Below are 19,562 nucleotides of genomic sequence, written 5' to 3'. Positions count from 1 at the left end.
ACAAAACTAGGCCATAGTATACAACTTCTTGAGCTGTGTTAGGTAAAATAATAAAAAAGGATTTCCTGAGCAACTTGCATATGGATAATTTGAAACAAAGCAGCCAAAAAAATAGACGCAAAAAAAAGTGAACTTCAGCTTTTTATATCTCCAAAAGTAACTGTGGGATACACCTGATACCTTGTATTTAATAACTTACCACTACAAGGCCTTAGAATAGAAAATTTCATTCTCCCACTGCTTTTCAGCAGTTTACAAATTAAGGGAAAGTCGAAAATTTTTCCAAAAATGTTAAAATCAATATTTTTGGCTCATTTTTACAAAAGTCTTTTGCAAACTCTTTTAAACAATTTTCATTAGAAAGACCATATTCCATACCTCCTAAAACACTATATTTGGCTCTGCAGTGCAAGCATACAGGGTGTTACAAAAAGGTACGGCCAAACTTTCAGGAAACATTCCTCACACACAAAGAAAGAAAATATGTTACGTGGATGTGTGTCCGGAAACGCTTACTTTCCATGTTAGAGCTCATTTTATTACTTCTCTTCAAATCACATTAATCATGGAATGGAAACACACAGCAACAGAATGTACCAGCGTGACTTCAAACACTTTGTTACAGGAAATGTTCAAAATGTCTTCCGTTAATGAGGATATATGCATCCACCCTCCGTCGCATGGAATCCCTGATGCAGCCCTGGAGAATGGCGTATTGTATCACAGCCGTCCACAATATGAGCACAAAGAGTCTCTACATTTGGTACCAGGGTTGCGTAGACAAGAGCTTTCAAATGCCCCCATAAATGAAAGTCAAGAGGGTTGTGGTCAGGAGAGCGGGGAGGCCATGGAATTGGTCCGCCTCTACCAATCCATCGGTCACCGAATCTGTTGTTGAGAAGCGTACGAACACTTCGACTGAAATGTGCAGGAGCTCCATCGTGCATGAATCACATGTTGTGTCGTACTTGTAAAGGCACATGTTCTAGCAGCACAGATAGAGTATCCCGTATGAAATCATGATAACGTGCTCCATTGAGTGTAGGTGGAAGAACATGGGGCCCAATCAAGACATCACCAACAATGCCTGCCCAAACGTTCACAGAAAATCTGTGTTGATGACGTGATTGCACAATTGCATGCGGATTCTCGTCAGCCCACACATGTTGATTCTGAAAATTTACAATTTGATCATGTTGGAATGAAGCCTCATCTGTAAAGAGAATATTTGCACTGAAATGAGGATTGACACATTGTTGGATGAACCATTCGCAGAAGTGTACCCATGGAGGCCAATCAGCTGCTGATAGTGCCTGCACACGCTGTACATGGTACGGAAACAACTGGTTCTCCCGTAGCACTCTCCATACAGTGACGTGGTCAACGTTACCTTGTACAGCAGCAACTTGTCTGACACTGACATAGGGTTATCATCAACTGCATGAAGAATTGCCTCGTCCATTGCAGGTGTTCTCGTCGTTCTAGGTCTTCCCCAGTCGCGAGTCATAGGCTGGAATGTTCTGTGCTCCCTGAGACGCTGATCAATTGCTTCGTACGTCTTCCTGTCGAGACACCTTCGTTCTGGAAATCTGTCTCGATACAAATGTACCGCGCCACGGCTATTGCCCCGTGCTAATCCATACATCAAATGGGCATCTGCCAACTCCGCTTTTGTAAACATTGCACTGACTGCAAAACCTCGTTCGTGATGAACACTAACCTGTTGATGCTACGTACTGATGTGCTTGATGCAAGTACTGTAGAGCAATGAGTCGCATGTCAACACAAGCACCAAAGTCAACATTACCTTCCTTCAATTGGGCCAGCTGGCAGTGAATCGAGGAAGTACAGTACATACTGACGAAACTAAAATGAGCTCTAACATGGAAATTAAGCATTTCAGGACACATGTCCACATAACATCTTTTCTTTATTTGTATGTGAGGAATGTGTCCTGAAAGTTTGGCCGTACCTTTTTGTAACACTCTGGATAAGGCGCTAAAAATGACAACGAGATGTAGCAAAGTCAGCTGAAAAAATAGATATTTGGGGAAAAAAATGCGATGTTTGGCTTTTTATATCTCCAGAAGTAATTGAGGGATAAGCCTGAAACTTTGCACATAATAACTTAGAAACATTGCATCATATAATATAAAATTTCGTTCTGCTTTCCAATGGTTTACAGATTGAGGGCAAAGTTGATGCCAAAAATCACTATTTTTGTCCCAATTTTACAAAAAAAGATTCTTCTGCAAACCCTCTGAAACCATTTTCATTAGGAAGAACGTGCTTAAACCACATAAAAACTATATTTGGTTTTGCAAAGCGAGCATATGATGCCCTAAAAAAAAGTAACTAGGTGAATGTGCATTGAAAATGGGCTCATATTCCATTGGTACTCAAGTCTGACATCCTTTATTATATTCTACATTTTTTTAGTACTCTATGAAAAGTCTTGATGACTGGGAAGTGAGGTAAGGTCATTCTTCCTACAACACTGGAGTAGCAGAATTTATTCTGAAAGTTTAATCTCTTTAGTATCACTAGGAATTTAAACTCTAGCTTACTAAACTTATTATTACGTACACTGGAAAGAAAAACCCTGCTGCCACATTTACAACCAGCATAGCTTTTTCTTTTTGATGAAGATATTCTGTGACTGTGATTTTTGTTTTGACAACAAAGGGTAGAAGTGTTTGGAATGAATTATCAAACTGTGTGGCAGACTCATTATGGGGTTCCTTCCTAGATGCAACAACAGTTACAGTACTGACACCATTCATTTCATAAAGCACACCTAACAGGTATTTGAAGATGAGACAATATTGTCTTGAAATAGATTATACATACATGAAATAAACATCAAAATAAAATGAAGCTTTTAGGAAATTGCCTCTCAATGTCTGTCACATTTTTAAGAACCCTTTCTCTCAGGAACTGAGAGACATATCAAGTTCAAATTACTGTCACATAGTAAGGTGTATGGTCCTTTGGCGATATAAAAGTTTTAAGCATCAAGTCAATTCAGTCAAAAGATACAGCCATGTATGTCACATTTTGTCACTCAAAAACTCACTCGTCAAAACCCTAGCAAATGACACATGAACTGAAATTGAGTGTAACAAAGCAAAAACTGAAATGCCTAACTCTGTTCTCAAATATTCCTTTGCAAAGGAAATCCCAGGGGAATTACTCTTGTTTAATCCGCATACCACTGAAAAGATAAATGAAATGTGTATTGGTGTCAGTGATGTTGAGAAACAGCTGAAATCGTTAAAACTGGACGAAGCTCCAGGACCCAATGGAATGCCTGTCAGATTTGATACTGAATTTGAGGCTGAGTTAGCCCCTGTTCCTACTATAATCTATCATAGATCTATCTCACAAAAAACTGTGCCCAATTGTTGGAAAAAAGCACAGGTCAACCCGTCTACAAGAAGGGTAATAAGTGATCCACGAAGTTACTATCCAGTATTCTTGACACTGACTTGTTGTAGAATCTTAGAACATATTCTGAGCACAAACACAATTAAGTATCTCAAATAGAATGACCACCTGCATGCCAACCATCATGGATTCGAAAAACATCAATCGTGGGAAACCTAACTCACACTTTTCTCACATGACATACTGAAAGTGTTGGATCAAGGCAGTCAGGTAGATGCAGTATTTCTTGAAAAGCATTTGACTCAGTACCACACCTATGCTTATTGTCAAAAGTATGATCACGGGGAGTATCAAGTGAAATTTGTGATTGGATTGAGGACTTTTTGGTATGGAGGACACAGCATGTTATCTTGGGTGGAGAGTCATCATCAAATGTAGAAGTAACTTCGGGCATGATCTATGGAAGTTTGTTGGGCCCCTTGCTGTTCACGTTGTATATTAATGACCTTGCAGACAATATTAATAGTGAAATCAAGCTTTTTGCAGGTGATGCAGTTATCTATATCAAGGTACTGTGTGAGAGAAGTTGCATAAGTATTCAGTCAGATCTTGACAAGACATCAAAGTGGTGCAGAGACTGGCAACTTCCTTTAAATGTTCAAAAATGTAAAATTGTGCAGTTCACAAATAAAAGAAGAAAGTTTTCTATGACTATAACAGTGAGTCACAGTGGGAATTGGCCGACTCGTGCAAATACCTGGTTGAAACAATTCATTAGGGACATGAAATGAAATGATCACATAGGCTCAGTCATGGTTAAAGCAGATGGTAGACTTTGTTTTATTGGTAGAATACTGGGGAGTGGAACCAATTTACAGAGGAGATTGCTTACAAATCATTCATGAGACTGGTTTTAGAATGTTGCTCATATGTGTGGGAGCAGTACCAAATAGGAATAAAGTATCGAGAACATGCTGTGAACGATGACTCTAGGAATACTTTGAATGATGACTCTAGGAATATGCTACAACCCACTATGTATTGTTCGCATAGTGATCATGAAGACAAGATTAGAAGAATTACAGCATTCCCAGAGGCATTGAAATAAACATTCTTCCCACACTTTGTACATGACTGGAACAGGAAGGAACCCTAATAACTGATACAATGGTATATACCCTCTGTCATGCAATTCACGGTCGTTTGCATAGTATAGATGTCGATGTAGGGTACTTCCTGTTGATCTAGAATCATGAAATGTGGTAAGAAGCAAGGTTTCACTTTACGGGTAAATGGAAAAATCTGGAATTGTTAACTAGTAATTATATCACATGAAAAAATATTTCTTTTGTCATTTGTTATCCTACTTCAAACTTGAAACTAAAACTTTCTCGTAAGTCTTGGAATCCCAGGGACAAATATTTTGCTAATATCAGTGTCAGTAACAGGTAAAAACTGTCAGTGTCATCAAATCCTGGTATAGATCAACTGTCTGCATACATAATTAAGTTTGTACGGGACCCTCAGTGTGCAAGTTCTACTCTAAGCTGGCCAATTTTCTTTTTCGTATTGTTTCATTATTGGTTGCTGCCTTGATGTCCTACACCATATTTTTAGTACTCATTTGTTATTTATTGCCTTCCTGAACTCAGAAATTGTGCATTCGTAATAGGTTTTCACCTTTTGCTAAGATTTTTTATGTTTAATTTCTTTGCATGTGAATTAGTGTAGTACATTAAGTACCAGGCTATGAGTGTCATGTCGAATTGAAACTATTGCACAGACCATATTAATTTTCTGGTTTCGATATGGTTTTTAGAATGTTTTCTACACTGTATTAGATTAATCTAAAATTGCATTCAACAACCCACTTTTTATGGTATTTGTGATGGAGCATACCTCGAATACCACTGTCATTTCCTCCTATCTTATTCCATTCAAATTGATGCACAAAAATTACTAAGAGTGAGCCTCCATATGATCTCAAATTTCTCCTTCAAAGTCATTTTATGAGATGTATAGTGAGCAATAAAATATATGTCATACGTGGTTCATTGGGAAGTCAGCTTGCAGAAATTTAACAGTAAACCTCCTTGTAATGAACAACTTCTCTTTTAGCATTTGCCATAGGAATTTGATGAGCATCTCCATAAAGCTCTTGCACTCACAAAATACATCTATAGTAAAATATGAGTTATGATCAAAAAGCAACAGGATTTTTTTTCTTATAGAATCTGTTTTATCAACTACTACTTTGTCCTCTTCAAAACAATTCCCATCAGAAATAACACATCTGTGCCAGTGCTTTTTCCAGTCTTGGAAGCAGTTCTGACACTCATTTTTCATTGTGGTATTCAGCTACTTCAGCAGTTCTGCTTTTAAATCACCAATGTTGGCAAAACGATTTCCTGTCATAGTTCTCTTCCACTCACAAATAGTAAGAAGTCGCAGGGGGCCATGTCGAGTGAATGTGATGGCTGATGCAACCTAGCAGTTTTGTTTTTTGCCAAAAAAATCACAAACAGGCATTGAGTTGAGCGGGAGCATTATAGTGATGTAATTTCCATGACTGGTTTTGCTGCACTTCTGGCCTTTTAAATCAGATTGCTTCACGCAAACAGCACATAATTTCCACGTAGTATTACTTATTCACTGTATGACTATGAGGCAGGAACTTATGATGCACTGTGCCATTTTAATCAAATAAAATAGTGAGAAGAACTTTCATATGTGATTGAATTTTTTTCCAGTCTAGGCTCTTCAGGCAGTTTCCGTTGGGACAATTGGGCCTAGGGTTCAACATCATACCTATATACCCATGTTACTTCACATGTTATAATGTTCTTTAGAAGTTCTGGATCACTGTCGACTTCATTCAACAGTTCCTGAGTGATGTCTATGTAATGCCATTTTTGATCGAAATTTAACAGTTTCTGAACAAACTTTGCTGATACACATTTAATGCTCAAAACATCTGAAAAATTTGCTTGGTGTGAGCCACAGTATACGCTGACATCATCACCAACCTCTCTGATTGTTATTCAGCGATTTTTCCAGAACTGTTTTCTTTACTACTTCCACATTGTCATCAGTAATTGATGTGCCAGGGTGTGCTGGGTGGTCATCATCTTCAATGCCCTCTCGACCCTTTTGAAATGTTTAAACTGCTCATAAACTCATATCTTTCTCCTTGTAGATTCGCCAGAAGCCACAGTCAGCGTTTCAGATGCAGAACTGCACTTTGTTCCATTTCTCAAGTAAAATTTAATGCAAATTCTTTGATCCATCTTTTTCAAAAGTAAATATTTGCCGACCACTCAGAAATGCATATAACCTTTTCCACTGTCAGATATTCAGAACAACTGAAAATGCAAATGTACATGAGGAACATGTGAACCAACAAGAGAAAATAATTTTGAAAATCAGATGTATAAAGCCTGTGAAATTAAAAAAAGTCCTGTTACTTTTTGATCACACCTCATATGTTGCAGTTCTTATTGTATTCTCTATCTCCTCTTTGGGTCTAACTGGTAAGGGTCACAGATTGATGAGCAATACCCAGACAAACAAAGGTTTTGTAAGCTCTTTCTTCTGTGATTGACTTAAATTTCCTAAAGATTCTTCTAGTGGACCTGCTTTTCCTAAAACTAATTTGTTTTCTTTCCAGTTTTGGTTGCTCCAAAGCACACTGCTAGTTAAGTTATTGTTGTTACTGGTTTAACGATTGATCACCATTTATATAACTGAACAATAACAGGTCTTTCTGTCTATTTATGTGCAGTATGTTAGACTTGTTTGTGATGATGGTCAACTAACTGCCCCTGCGCTATGCTAAATCCTCAGCAGGACTTCTCACATATGACAAAGTTTTTCAGCATTTTGACTCCTCTACTTACAAGAACATCATTTGCAAGCAGACTCGTAGACATTCTAATGTTATGCTCCAGATTAATTATTTGAAACTACTAAAACAAATGTTATGTTGTGCCCAAATGTCTGGAAATGTGTGTGGGCTGTGATTCAAGGAGAGCAGAGAATGAAAACAGCAGCAGGGTGGGTGGGGGGGGGGGGGGGGGGGGGGAGAGAAAAACATTTTTGCTATGAAATAAATACAAAACAAGATAAAGGTATAGTATAAGGCTTAGTAACAGGTTTTAGTTGATTTTCTATTCCATGATCACTTACTTCAATTTTTGTCTTTTGTTATTCATTTAACAATTGAAAGAAAAGGTGCTATTATGATCTTCCACAGTAAAAAAAATTTCAGGAGTTTGGATTAAATGTTTTGGCCTAAGGTTTTTTTACATTGGATTTAGGATTCTTTTATCCTTGGTTTGTTAAGAAGGCTGACTCTGAATCTGTGATGCTCTCTCTGCTTTCATAGCAACTTTATAGCATGGTTACTGAACCATGGCGAGTCTTTACCCATCCCTCATAACTTTCATCATCATACGTATTTGTAAAACTCTGAACATTCTTGTTTAAATTTATAGTCATTGGTACCTTAAGAGCACTGATTCATCCTCTACATCAGTTGAAGCAAAAATTTACAGTGTATTTGTCACCATAAAATCAAGGGCACTGCAATCATAATCTGTTTCTTCACTAATCACTTGACATAATTTTCAAGTAAGAGACTCAGAAAAGGCCCTTGCCCGTGGCAACTAATTTAATCATATAAGTAGTTATAAGTCTTCCAGCCAAGGTTGACCATACCCAGGGGCATGCCCCCCCCCCCCCTGCAGCCCCCCCCCCCACCTCAGCTCTCAGTGAAAGTAAGAAACATAGTGTAGTCAGGTGCTTTCTTTCTTGAAAATGATTTACAAGTCACCTGTGTGCCAGTTTCTAACAGGGTCGGAGCTGCAACTTTTTATGGCTGCTTACACACACACACACACACACACACACACACACACACACACGCACACACACACACAAACACACACAAACTGTTCTATGGATACCCTGGCTCCCTCCCCATCACTGTAACATGTGTAGAAAATTTTAACGGATTAAACAAATCCTGAGTCCTTACCATGAATGCTGTTGCAGTTAACTGACGTAATGTTCACATTTATACTTATTGTGGCTGATTTACTTCTGTCTCTGAACAGTACATGTAAACCATTAGGCCGTTGAAGCTGTTCCTCTTAAAAAGTAATGTGGGATGTAGTGTTACTTGTACTAATAAATGCAGGCTTAAAATTTTCCCTCGAGTAATGGATACCAACAGATCCATATCTAAGGGTGGTTTATGTATTCCACTTGGCTTCGAACCACAGTACCGTGATTGGTGTTGCAAATTACAAGCCGTGTTTCCATTCCACTAGCAGTCTTCACCAATTCAGTGTCTGGGGGAACTGAGGATGGCATCTGAATCCAGGCAGAAGACATAATTTGTGTTGACATGAGCTACATTTTGCAGCAAGTTGCACCCACTGCATTCAGTAGCTGCTAGCAGCCTGTCCTCCACATCTTGAACGAGTTTGGTTTTGTTGCTTGCTTTCATCTGAAGAGCAATGCACAGTTTGCATGGCCCACTGTTCATTGTGTCAGCATTGCATATTGTTATTGTTCTGTAACCAATCAACATACTCTATCTGATCAAAAGTAACACCTGGCTGAAAATGGCTTACAAGTTCCTAGCGCCCTCGATCAGTAATGCTGGAATTCAAAATGGTGTTGGCTCACCCTTAGCCTTGATGACAGCTTCCACTCTCAGGCATACGTTCAATCAGGTGCTGGAAGGTTTCTTGGGGGATGGCAGCCCATTCTTCACAGAGTGCTGCACTGAGCACAGGTATTGATGTCGGTTGATGAGGCCTGGCACGAAGTCGGTGTTCCAAAACATCCCAAAAGTGTTCCCCCCAGGGGGCTCACAGTCCTTTCATGAGTACACGTATGGCGAGCATGTGGCCCCGAGCTATTGCAGCCTTCCTTCTTTCCTGGGTTGCATTTCCTTCCCCTTCCCCTCCTTTCCTGTCCTTGCTCCTTCCCCTCCACCCTCTCCTCTCCCTCTCTTGGTGTCCTTGTTTATGTTGGCCCCGCTATCCTCCTGGTTATGTTGGCTTTGCGATTTAGTTTTGGTGAGTAATTACCTCATCCGTTTGGCATCTTCTGATCCCCCTCTGGGGTTTGACCTCCATTACTAAATTCCTGTTCCATAGTGTGAGCCATTTGGGGAAGAGCACCTTACCTAGTGTCTCCAGCATGTGCCCTCCTAGTTCCTTCCATCTTTTCCTTCATGTTGTTGTCTGATAATAGGGTACACAGCCAGAACAGTAGCCAGCCCGTGTGGTGGGGTCACTATGTACCCTTTTGGTTGAGCCCCCTGAAAACACAGGGATCATACTTCTGATACCTAAGCTGTGATCTCCTCATGTAAGCCCAGGAGTGGTTGCATGTCATCCTGGAGCATCAGAACTCCCGGCAATGGCCTCCGTGCCAGACGGCCCTAGCTATGGCTGGGTGGCACCCATGGGGAGAGCCCCTGATCGGAGTGGGTGGTATCAGGGTGGACGCTATGCAAATGAAATGCTTATGGGTCCAGAACTCTAGTCATTCTTCTACGGCCGTCTCTTTGAATGGAACTGATTCTTTTAGTGCTGCTTCTTCTGCCCCTTCGGCCTTCCCTTCCACGGCCGCAGGGTTGGAGGAGGGTCAGACTTGTCGGCTAGGCGCGAAACCTTTCCCCCGCTACCTGGTTTACACGAGGACTGATGGGGATACTTTCACCAATACCAAACCTTTATTTTTTGTGGAACACATTGAAGACAAGTTTGGTGAAATGGACTCTCTGAACAAGATGCGATTGGGTTCGTTGTTGATCAAAACTGCTTCAGCTGCCCAGTTTGCGGTCCTTCATGCCTGTGACCATCTTGGCACAATTCCTGTGTTTGGATTTGGACACATCTTCCCACTGTTCGCTGACCCCTCTCTGTGGTGACTATGGATGTTCACTCCATGAGGGGAGTTCCTGTGTCCCCCTCCTATGTGTTTTAATTGTCATGGCAATCATTCTCCACATTCACCAGATTGCCCAGCGTATAAGAAGGAAAAGAAGATACAGGAGTATAAGTCCCTTGATCGTTTTTATCCTACACTGAGGCTCGTAAAAAGTATTCACATCTTCATCCTGCCCTCCCTAGCCAGAGAAGCATCTGCCGGTCAGGAGTGCCCCTCCCGGGACCTCCCCTTATCGGCACCTTCCAGGCCAAAGGTCTGCTGCCACACAACGACCACAAGAACCACGGTCTGTGGGCCCCCAGGTCGCCCGCTCTCTCTCTCTCTCTCTCTCTCTCTCTCTCTCTCTCTCTCTCTCTGTTCCAGATCTTGCTGTAGCTAGCTCCCTCTTGCAGCACAGCCCTCCTAGGGTCGGCCCCCTGCAGGCCTCTGGTAGTGTTTGTACGTTGGCCTGTACAGATGTTGCTAGAACATGGATTCCTCTTCTAACTACATTGGAAGCGATTGCTGTTAGGGTCCACCTGGACTCTGGGGTCACAGTTTGCAATCTTTATCTCCCTCCTGACAGTATTCTTACACCTGCTGCCTTTCTTCAGCAACTTCCTCCTCCCTTCCTCCTTCTCGGGGATTGTAATGCTCAGAATCCCTTTTGGGGCAGTGCATTTCCATCTATTCGGGGTCTTCTCATAGACCAGTTTCTTGCAAACCACAACTTGTGCCTTCTTAATGATGGCTCGTGTACCTATTTCAGTGCTGGTCATGGTACCTTTTCTGCCGTTGATCTTTCTCTTTCTTCTCCCTCCCTCCTCCCTTCATTACACTGGTCGCCACACGACTACTTTTGCAATAGTGACCACTTCCCATTGATTCTCTCGCTCCTTTCCCACTCCCCGATGAACAGGTTACCTCGTTGGTCTTTCCAACGTGCCCATTGGCCTCTATATACTGCACAGGTTGTTTTTTCTCCTTCTTTGTCGGGTTGTATTGATGAGGTCCTACGTGATGTGTCTGATGCGATTGTTCACGCTGCTAGCCTTGCTATCCCATGCTCATCTGGACCATTTCACCACTGGCAAGTCTCATAGTGGAGCACGGCCATTGTCATCTGTGGTTGCTGTCAAGCTTTGCAATATCTTAAGAGGCAGAGGCACCCATCCATTGACAATCTTATTACCTTTAAACGCCTCTGCACCAAAGCCTGTTACTTGAGCAAACGGGTGTGTTGGGAACGCTTTGTTTCTTCCCTCGGTTCTACTGTCCCTATGTTGCGGGTATGCTCTCTCCAAGGTTGCCATCGGCATTCTATCCTCCCAGGCCTTGCCCTCCCAAATGGCCTTTGCACAGATCCCTTGATTCTCAAAGAACATCTTGCGAACCATTTTGCAACAGCAACAGCATCAGCCTCCTATATGGCTGCTTTCCTTCACCAGAAACAGTGGGCTGAAGCTTTCCTCTTATGTTTTACCCTTGTCACTTAGAATCTTACAATGAACCTTTTACTGAATGGCAACTTCTTTCTGCACTTTCTTCTTCTCATGATACAGCCCCTGGCCCAGACTCCATTCATCTCAGTGCTCCACGATGACAACATCTTCTCCGGGTGCTTAACTGTATTTGGCTCCAGGGTGACTTACCTTCTCAATGGAGGGATAGCATCATGGTTCCCGTCCTTAAGCCTGGTAAGAACCCCCTGTTTGTCGATAGCTATCAGTCAATTAGTCTGGGTCCTCGAATCTCAAGATCTGTTGTCCCCTTACCTGTTTGGCTTCCAAGAGAGATTGTCTCTGATCAATCCGATCATTTACTTTGCTTGAAATTCGCAGTTCGGCAGTATTTTTTGACCTTCACGAGGCCTATGATATGGCTTGGCTTGGCTTGGCTTGGCTTGGCGCCATCATATCTTTCTTGCACTTCATGAGTGGGTCTTCGGGGCCCACTCCCGATTTTTATCCACCATTTCCTGTTCCATCGGTCATTCAGGGTTTGGGTTGGTACTGTTTTAGTTCTCCGTGGACCCAGGAGAATGGCATCCCGCAGGGTTCCATATTGAGTGTACTTCTTTTCCTCATTGCTATAGATGGACTTGTGGCCTCCATCGGTCCTTTGGTCACCCCTGCTGTGTATGTATGTATGTGATTTCTGCATTTGGGTTAGTTCTTCTTCGATGGCCTCTGCAGAGTGGCAGCTCCAGGGTGCTATACATCGTGCCTTTGCATGGACACACTCACACGGGTTTCAATTCTCTCCTTTAAAATCTCGGGTGGTCCACTTCTGTCACCGTACTACAGTCCACCCCGATCCGGAGCTCTACCATGATGCACAATTACCTGTGATCCCACAGTATCGTTTCCTGGGTCTTCTTTTCGACAACAAGCTCACTTGGCTGCCTCAAATCAGACTTCTGAAGATAGGATGTTTCCAGAAACTTAATGTCCTTCGCTTTCTTGCCCACACCTCTAGGGGTGTGGATGGCTCCACTTTTCTCCACCTTTATCGGGCTTTAGTGCTGTCTTGCTTGGACTATGGTTGTCAAGTTTATGGTTCGGCTGCTTCTTCCACACTGCGCCTCCTGGATGCGGTTCACCATCGTAGTATCCGTTTGGCCACCGGTGCCTTCCCTACTAGCCCTGTTGATAGTCTCCTGGTTGAAGCTGGGATCACCCCCCCCCCCCCCCTTTTCTGTTCAGTGGTCTCAGCTTCTGGTTTCTTATGCAATCACTGTCCATTCCTCTCCCACTCATCCTTCCTATTGTATCCTGTTCCCAGAGCAAGGACGTCGCCCACTTGATTCCCGCCCTCGGGTGTGTTTACCAGTTGGGCTCCACCTCGTGTCTCTTCGCTGTGATTTTCAGCTTCCTTCTTTGTCCTGCCTCCCATGTCCCCCCCCCCCTTCCCCCCTTCCCCCACCCCGCCCCTCCCCTTGGTTAGTTCCGCAGCCCCGGATTTGGATAGATCTCCACCGGGATCCGAAAGATTCCGTTCACCCGACAGTGTTCTGTTGTTTTTTTCTGCCAAATTTTATGGGAGTTTTGGGATGCTGTTGTTTTTTACACCGATGGCTCTAAATCTGCTGATGTGGGATATGCCTTCACATCCTCTGTTGGCATGGAAAATCATCTCCTGCCAACTGCATGTGGGGTGTTTACTGCGGAATTGATGGCAGTTTCCCAGGCCCTTACCTTTATTAAACAGTCCCAACTCAAATGCGTTTTGTTATGTACGGTCTCAATGAGTGGCCTTCGGGCTATTGAATGGTGTTTTTCCTGCCATCCCTTGGTCTTGGCCATCCATGACTGTCTTGCTTATCTTCACCATGCTGCTTGTTCCACTGACTTCCTTTGGGTCCCTGGCCATTTGGGTATCCCAGGTAATGAGTTTCCTGATCGTTTGGCTTGGGGAGCAGTCACTTACCCCCCCCCCCCCCCCCTCTTCTCTGTAACCCCTCCTGCAGCGGATTTACGGCTCCGTATCAAATCCCACTTCGCACAATTGTGGGCCAACTCTTGGGAGGTTACCTCCCTGTCTAATAAACTTCGTGCGCTTAAGGTGGCACCTGTCCCGTGGCGTTCTTCCTTCTTCATTCTGCCTTTCCTGAAAGGACTCAACCAGGCTGACCCATAGTTTTCTTTTGCATAATGAGCCACCCGCACTTTGAGGTTGTGGAGCCTTCCAGTTGGTAGCCCACATTTTGACATTTTGGTTGAATGTCCCCTTCTTTTTGCTCTGCGTACTAAGTACAGACTTCCCGCACTTTACCTTTAATATTGGCAGACGATTCCCAGATGGTTGAACTGGTTCTCAGTTTCCTCCGTGAAAGTGGTTTTTATTTTCAGTTCTAAGATTTTCAATCTCCCTCTGGAGTAGGGGCAGGGTGGTGATGGTTGGGGTGTCTCCCACTATAAGCTGTGTTTGGAGATTCCTGACTCCCCTCCCTGGCCAAGACCCTCTTTTCTCTCCCTTTTCCTCTGTTTTTAGTGCTTTTCAGATTGGGTTAGTCTCATTTTCCAATACACCCTTTTACATTCTAGCAGTTGAACGCTTTTGAATAGCAGGTGGTCTTGCCTGTACTGCATCAGAGGAGGGATATTTCCTGCCTCTAGCATAGCTTTGGGGTTGCCCACTTGCTGACTTCCCTCCTTTTGTTTTCACCATTGACAACACTACTGCACTTTTATGTTTTTATTCTTATTATTATTACGAGGGCGGTTCAGAAAGTAGCCTCTGATTGGTCACAGTGCGGGTTGTGGGGGGAGTAGCGACGCCATCTGTGCATTCACGCACTCAACAGGTCAGTCGGCATCAAGCCGTGGTCGAGTGAACGTCGTACCTGCGCTAGTTTAGTTTTTGTGGCAGTTTGAAATGTGTGCTGCAATAGAAAACTCCGCCAAATGTGAAGTGCATGCTGTCATAAGGTTTTTTACAGCCAAAGGATATTCTGCAGCAGCTATTCATCGTGAGCTTTGTGCCGTGTACGGGCCAAGAGTTATGAGTGAAGGAGTTGTCCGTGAATGGGTACGTTTATTTAAAAGTGGACGAGAAAACGTTCATGATAAAGAGAGGAGTGGTAGACCATCATTGGTGACTGACGAACTCGCTCAGACAGTTGATGCAAAAGTTCGTGAAAATCGACGTTTCTCAATTTCGGAGTTGTCTACTGGTTTTCCACAGATTTCTAAGACTCTCTTGTACGAGATAGTGACAGCAAGATTGGGTTACCATAAGTTCTGTGCACGATGGGTGCCCAAAATTCTTACCGACCACCACAAAACTCAAAGAATGGCCTCTGCATTAGACTTTGTCACGTTATGAGGACGAAGGAGAACCATTGTTAAACAGAATCGTGACCGGTGACGAAACGTGGATTAAGTACGTGAACCCTGAGACAAAAGAACAATCAAAGATGTGGGCACATTCAAATTCGCCTACCAAACCAAGAAAAGCCTCGCAAGATTTTTCTGCCAGAAAACTGATGGCAACGGTGTTTTGGGATGCCAAAGGGGTGTTGTTGGTTGAATTCATGGAACGTGGTACGACCATTAATCAAGATGTGTATTGTGAAACAATAAAAAAGTTACGACAGGCTATACAGAACAAACGCCGTGGTATGCTGACTTCCGGTATCGTTTTTTTGCACGATAACGCCCGTCCTCACTCTGCTCGCAGAACAACGGCCCTTCTTGAGTCCTTCAAGTGGGACGTTATCAACCATCCACCTTACAGCCCAGACCTGGCGCCAAGTGATTATCACCTCTTCATGCATTTGAAGAAATGGCTCGGGTCACAGCGGTTTGATGACGACGAAGAGCTCAAAGATGCGGTCAGAGGCTGGCTCCAGGCACAAGCGGGTGATTTTTATGCAGAAGGAATTTCAAAGCTTGTGAAGAGATACGATAAGTGCCTCAATCGCTATGGAGACTATGTAGAAAAATAGTGCAAAGATGTAGTTGTAAGATGTATATATTAAAATATTTTTATTTAACTTGGTGTATTTTTTTAAATCAACCGGAGGTTACTTTCTGAACGGCCCTTGTATTATTATTATTATTATTATTATTATTATTACTACTACTACTACTACTACTACTATTACTATTACTATATGTAGTCTCTTACCTTTTATCGTTATGACTCTTCTGAGATGTAAGTCCATCTGAATGGACCACCTTTGAAACAAGGGACTGATGACCTTGCTGTTTGGTCTCTTCAATCCCAATCAACCAACCAACGCAAAAGATTTCTGTAGGATTCAGGTCAGGACTCTGTAGGATTCAGGTCAGGACTCTCTGCAGGCCAGTTCATCACAGGGATGTTATTGTCATGTAACCACTCCACCACAGGCCATGCATTATGAACAGGTGCTCGATTGTGTTGAAAGATGCAGTCATCATCCTTGAATTGCTCTTCAACAGTGGGAAGCAAGAAGGTGCTTAAAACATCAATGTAGGCCTGTGCTGTGATAGTGCCATGCAAAACAACAAGGGGTGCAAGCCCCCTCCATGAAAAACATGACCACACCATAACACCACCACCTCCGAATTTTACTGTTGGCACTACACCCACTGGCAGATGATGTTCACCAAGCATTCACCATACCCACACCCTGCCACATTGTGTACCATGATTAGTCTCTCCACACCACGTTTTCTCACTGTTCAATTTTCCAATGTTTAAGCTCCTTACACCAATCGAGGCACCATTTGGCATTTACTGGCGTGATGTATTGCTTATAAGCAGCCACTCGATCATGAAATCCAAGTTTTCTCACCTCCCGCCTAACTGTCATAGTACTTACAGTGGGTCCTGATGCAGTTTGGAATTCCTGTGTGATGGTCTGGATAGATGTTTGCCTATTACGACACTCTTCAACTGTCGACGGGCTCTTTCAGTCAGCAGATGAGGTCAGCTTGCACGCTTTTGTGCTGCACGTGTCCCTTTACAATTCCACTTCACCATAACATTGGAAACAGTGGATCTAGGAATGTTTAGGAGTGAGGAAATCTCGCATACGGACATATGACACAAGTGACACCCAATCACCTGACCACGTTCAAAGTCCAGTGAGTTCCACGGAGCACACCATTCTGCTCTCTCACATTGTCTAATGACTACTGAGATCGCTGATATGGAGTACCTGGCAGTAGGTGGCAGCACAATGCACATACTATGAAAAATGTATGTTTTTGGGGATGTCCGGATACTTTTGATCACATAGTGTACTCCCTCTTCTACAGTGGATGATTAATTTGATTGAAAATTTAATTATATTTGTGTCAGTTCTCTTGTTCTATTGTTAATGTATTCCTTCCACTGTGTGTGTGTGTGTGTGTGTGTGTGTGTGTGTGTGTGTGTGTGTGTGTGTGTTTCATTGATATTCAGTTTTATGATTCATTTCAAGAACTGTTTGAAGAAACAGACAGATAACTTTTGCATTTCGTTATTTCATTATTTTGAAATTGAAATGTCTACACATGTTCACCACATAGCTGCAAAAATACAATAACTAAACAGATTGCTGTGTCTAATTGGCAGTTTGAAATGATGATTCAGCCATTATATCAAATACTGGTGAAAATAGTAGAGACTTAATATCTTGGAAAGAGAGAAGGATGTCATAATTCAACAAGTTTATTAATTTATATAACTGACACACCAAACAGTTCGTTACCAATATTATGTGCTGTACTACTTCATTTTTATGAATGGCTCCATGGTTTCATTGTGTGTTGATCTAATATGATAAACAGTTAATTTGAGTCTGAACTTCTTGTACAAGACCATGACTTAACATTCTTTTACAACTTACAATTTGTGGTGTTCTTAACCATCATGTTTTTCTCCTGATTTTTGTTTTTTCAGAAGTTGTTTCAAGTCAGCCATATGAGAAACTATGAGCCAGTTTTATCTGAACTTCACTAAGCATTCTTTGTGGTCTGCCAACGCCTGCTTCATGAAGATCTGCATGTCACTGCTTGCATGCATTTTCTGGACTGTAAACATAGCATGGAAAGAAACCTACTTTGTACAAGGCTTTCTGATTTATTTTTACCCACTGTGATTAATTTCATTGCTTGTTCTTAACCTTATGCTAGTAATATATGCTGCTTGTTTGTAAAAATCTATCTGCGCTGACCTGTACACAGCAACTCTATTCAAAGTATTATTTTTATACTCTCTGGGTAGTTTTAATGTTGTTCTGCATGTTGAAAGTGTTGTCCATGGCATAGTATTAGTGACCATAATATAGCTGATTGTTGTTAAAAGAAGTGTAAAACATTGTCCTTCCCATAATCGACAAATTTATTATTCTAACACAAGGAAATGGAAAGTTTTTTATTATACTTTGTGACATTATCATGGGGTTCCTATTATTTGAGGTTTTCTTTGTCAGAAATATTTATTTTAAAAAAATGCTAGTAGCAAATGTGTGGATTTCATTCATACGTCTATAAATTTTGTGGAAAATAGTTACAGTTAACATCCTTTAATTTTTTGTTGTTTTTTGCATTTCTTTATTCTTAGTTCCTTTCCCCGCCTTTTGTAAACAAATATCAGTTTGCCATAACTGCCATCACAAACTTTTGTACAAATTGTCTTTGTTGTAAAAATATATTGTAAATATGTTTGTTCATATGTAGATAATATTACAAGGAAGAAAGGCACAAAAAAGATTAAAGTGGTTACAATGAAAATTGTATTTAGTTGATGAACAGACTGAGGAGCAGACATGTCTGAGACCTTTTGAACGACATGTTTCTTCTTGGCACATTAGCAAAAGAAAAAAGAAAGACGTGTAAAAAGTGAGAAAATGGCACACGAAATGCAATTCTTTCCCACACGTGTGTATCAAGAGTGACATAAAGGTAGAGGATGTTAGAGAATGTATTTGCTGTTACTTGCATCTGTCTTTTGAGCAAATAGCATACTTTTGTATTTAACACATACATGTGCCATTTTTCTTTTGGTTTCCTCCTTATCATCTATTCAAGAACAATAATTTAGCTCTAAAGGCACAAGATTAGGATGTTACTTATGAAAGGGCATGTGTACATGTGTGTTTACTCCACTATGATTTTATCATCATTAAGTGTATTTTCACTCTTTATCTTTGTTCCTGTCTCTCATTTTTGTCTCTCTTTTGTAGATAGGTAGGTAGTTGTATGTAAATTTTTGCATTTTTTTGAATAAATTAGCATATACTTAAGAACCTTAATTTTGTGAAGATTGTTCTAATTGAATGCTATTTAATCTTTGCATTTGCATTAAATCAGTAACTGTCAATATTCATTCATACACTCTCTCTCTCTCTCTCTCTCTCTCTCTCTCTCTCTCTCTCTCTCTCTCTGTTTTCATGAAGCACAAAGATAGATAGTCTGAAACATGCAGAAGATAAAATAAAATGTAATTAGAGCTCGTGATTGACTTACTTAATAAATGGGGAAACCACCAGACTCGGACATCCCTGTTTCATCAAGACAAATTGGAATTGGAGGAAAAAGGGTGGAAATCACTACTAATCAAATGGAGAAGGTACTTAGCAGCAGACATGAAAAATTGCTTAATGTTCAGGTGAAAGTCCTTCATCAGACTTGAGACACACACACACACACACACACACACACACACACACACACACACAAACTTTGTATGAAAGCCAGTCAGTTTTCTGCCTTTTTTGTGAGCGTGTCTGCTCAATCATTCCTGTATTTGATAAG

The 19,562-nt window shown here is 41.7% G+C and overlaps 1 protein-coding gene across 2 annotated transcripts in view; it reads left to right on the top strand.

Moving 5' to 3' along the window:
* The window catches only part of LOC124607300 (transmembrane protein 184B), a 100,806-nt gene extending 81,746 nt beyond the window's left edge, over positions 1 to 19,060 (top strand). For both annotated transcript variants that reach the window (XM_047139593.1, XM_047139594.1), the window contains one exon: positions 17,707 to 19,060. In XM_047139593.1, the coding sequence (XP_046995549.1) occupies positions 17,707 to 17,741 (35 nt within the window). In that variant the 3' untranslated portion in view covers positions 17,742 to 19,060. The remainder of the gene's footprint in view (positions 1 to 17,706) is intronic.
* Positions 19,061 to 19,562: the final 502 nt, after the last annotated feature.

Source organism: Schistocerca americana, chromosome 3, assembly GCF_021461395.2.
Source record: "Schistocerca americana isolate TAMUIC-IGC-003095 chromosome 3, iqSchAmer2.1, whole genome shotgun sequence".
NCBI classification, from domain to species: Eukaryota; Metazoa; Arthropoda; class Insecta; order Orthoptera; family Acrididae; genus Schistocerca; species Schistocerca americana.
The sequence above is the reverse complement of the archived record's forward strand: the minus strand, read 5'-3'. Positions and strand labels throughout refer to the sequence as shown.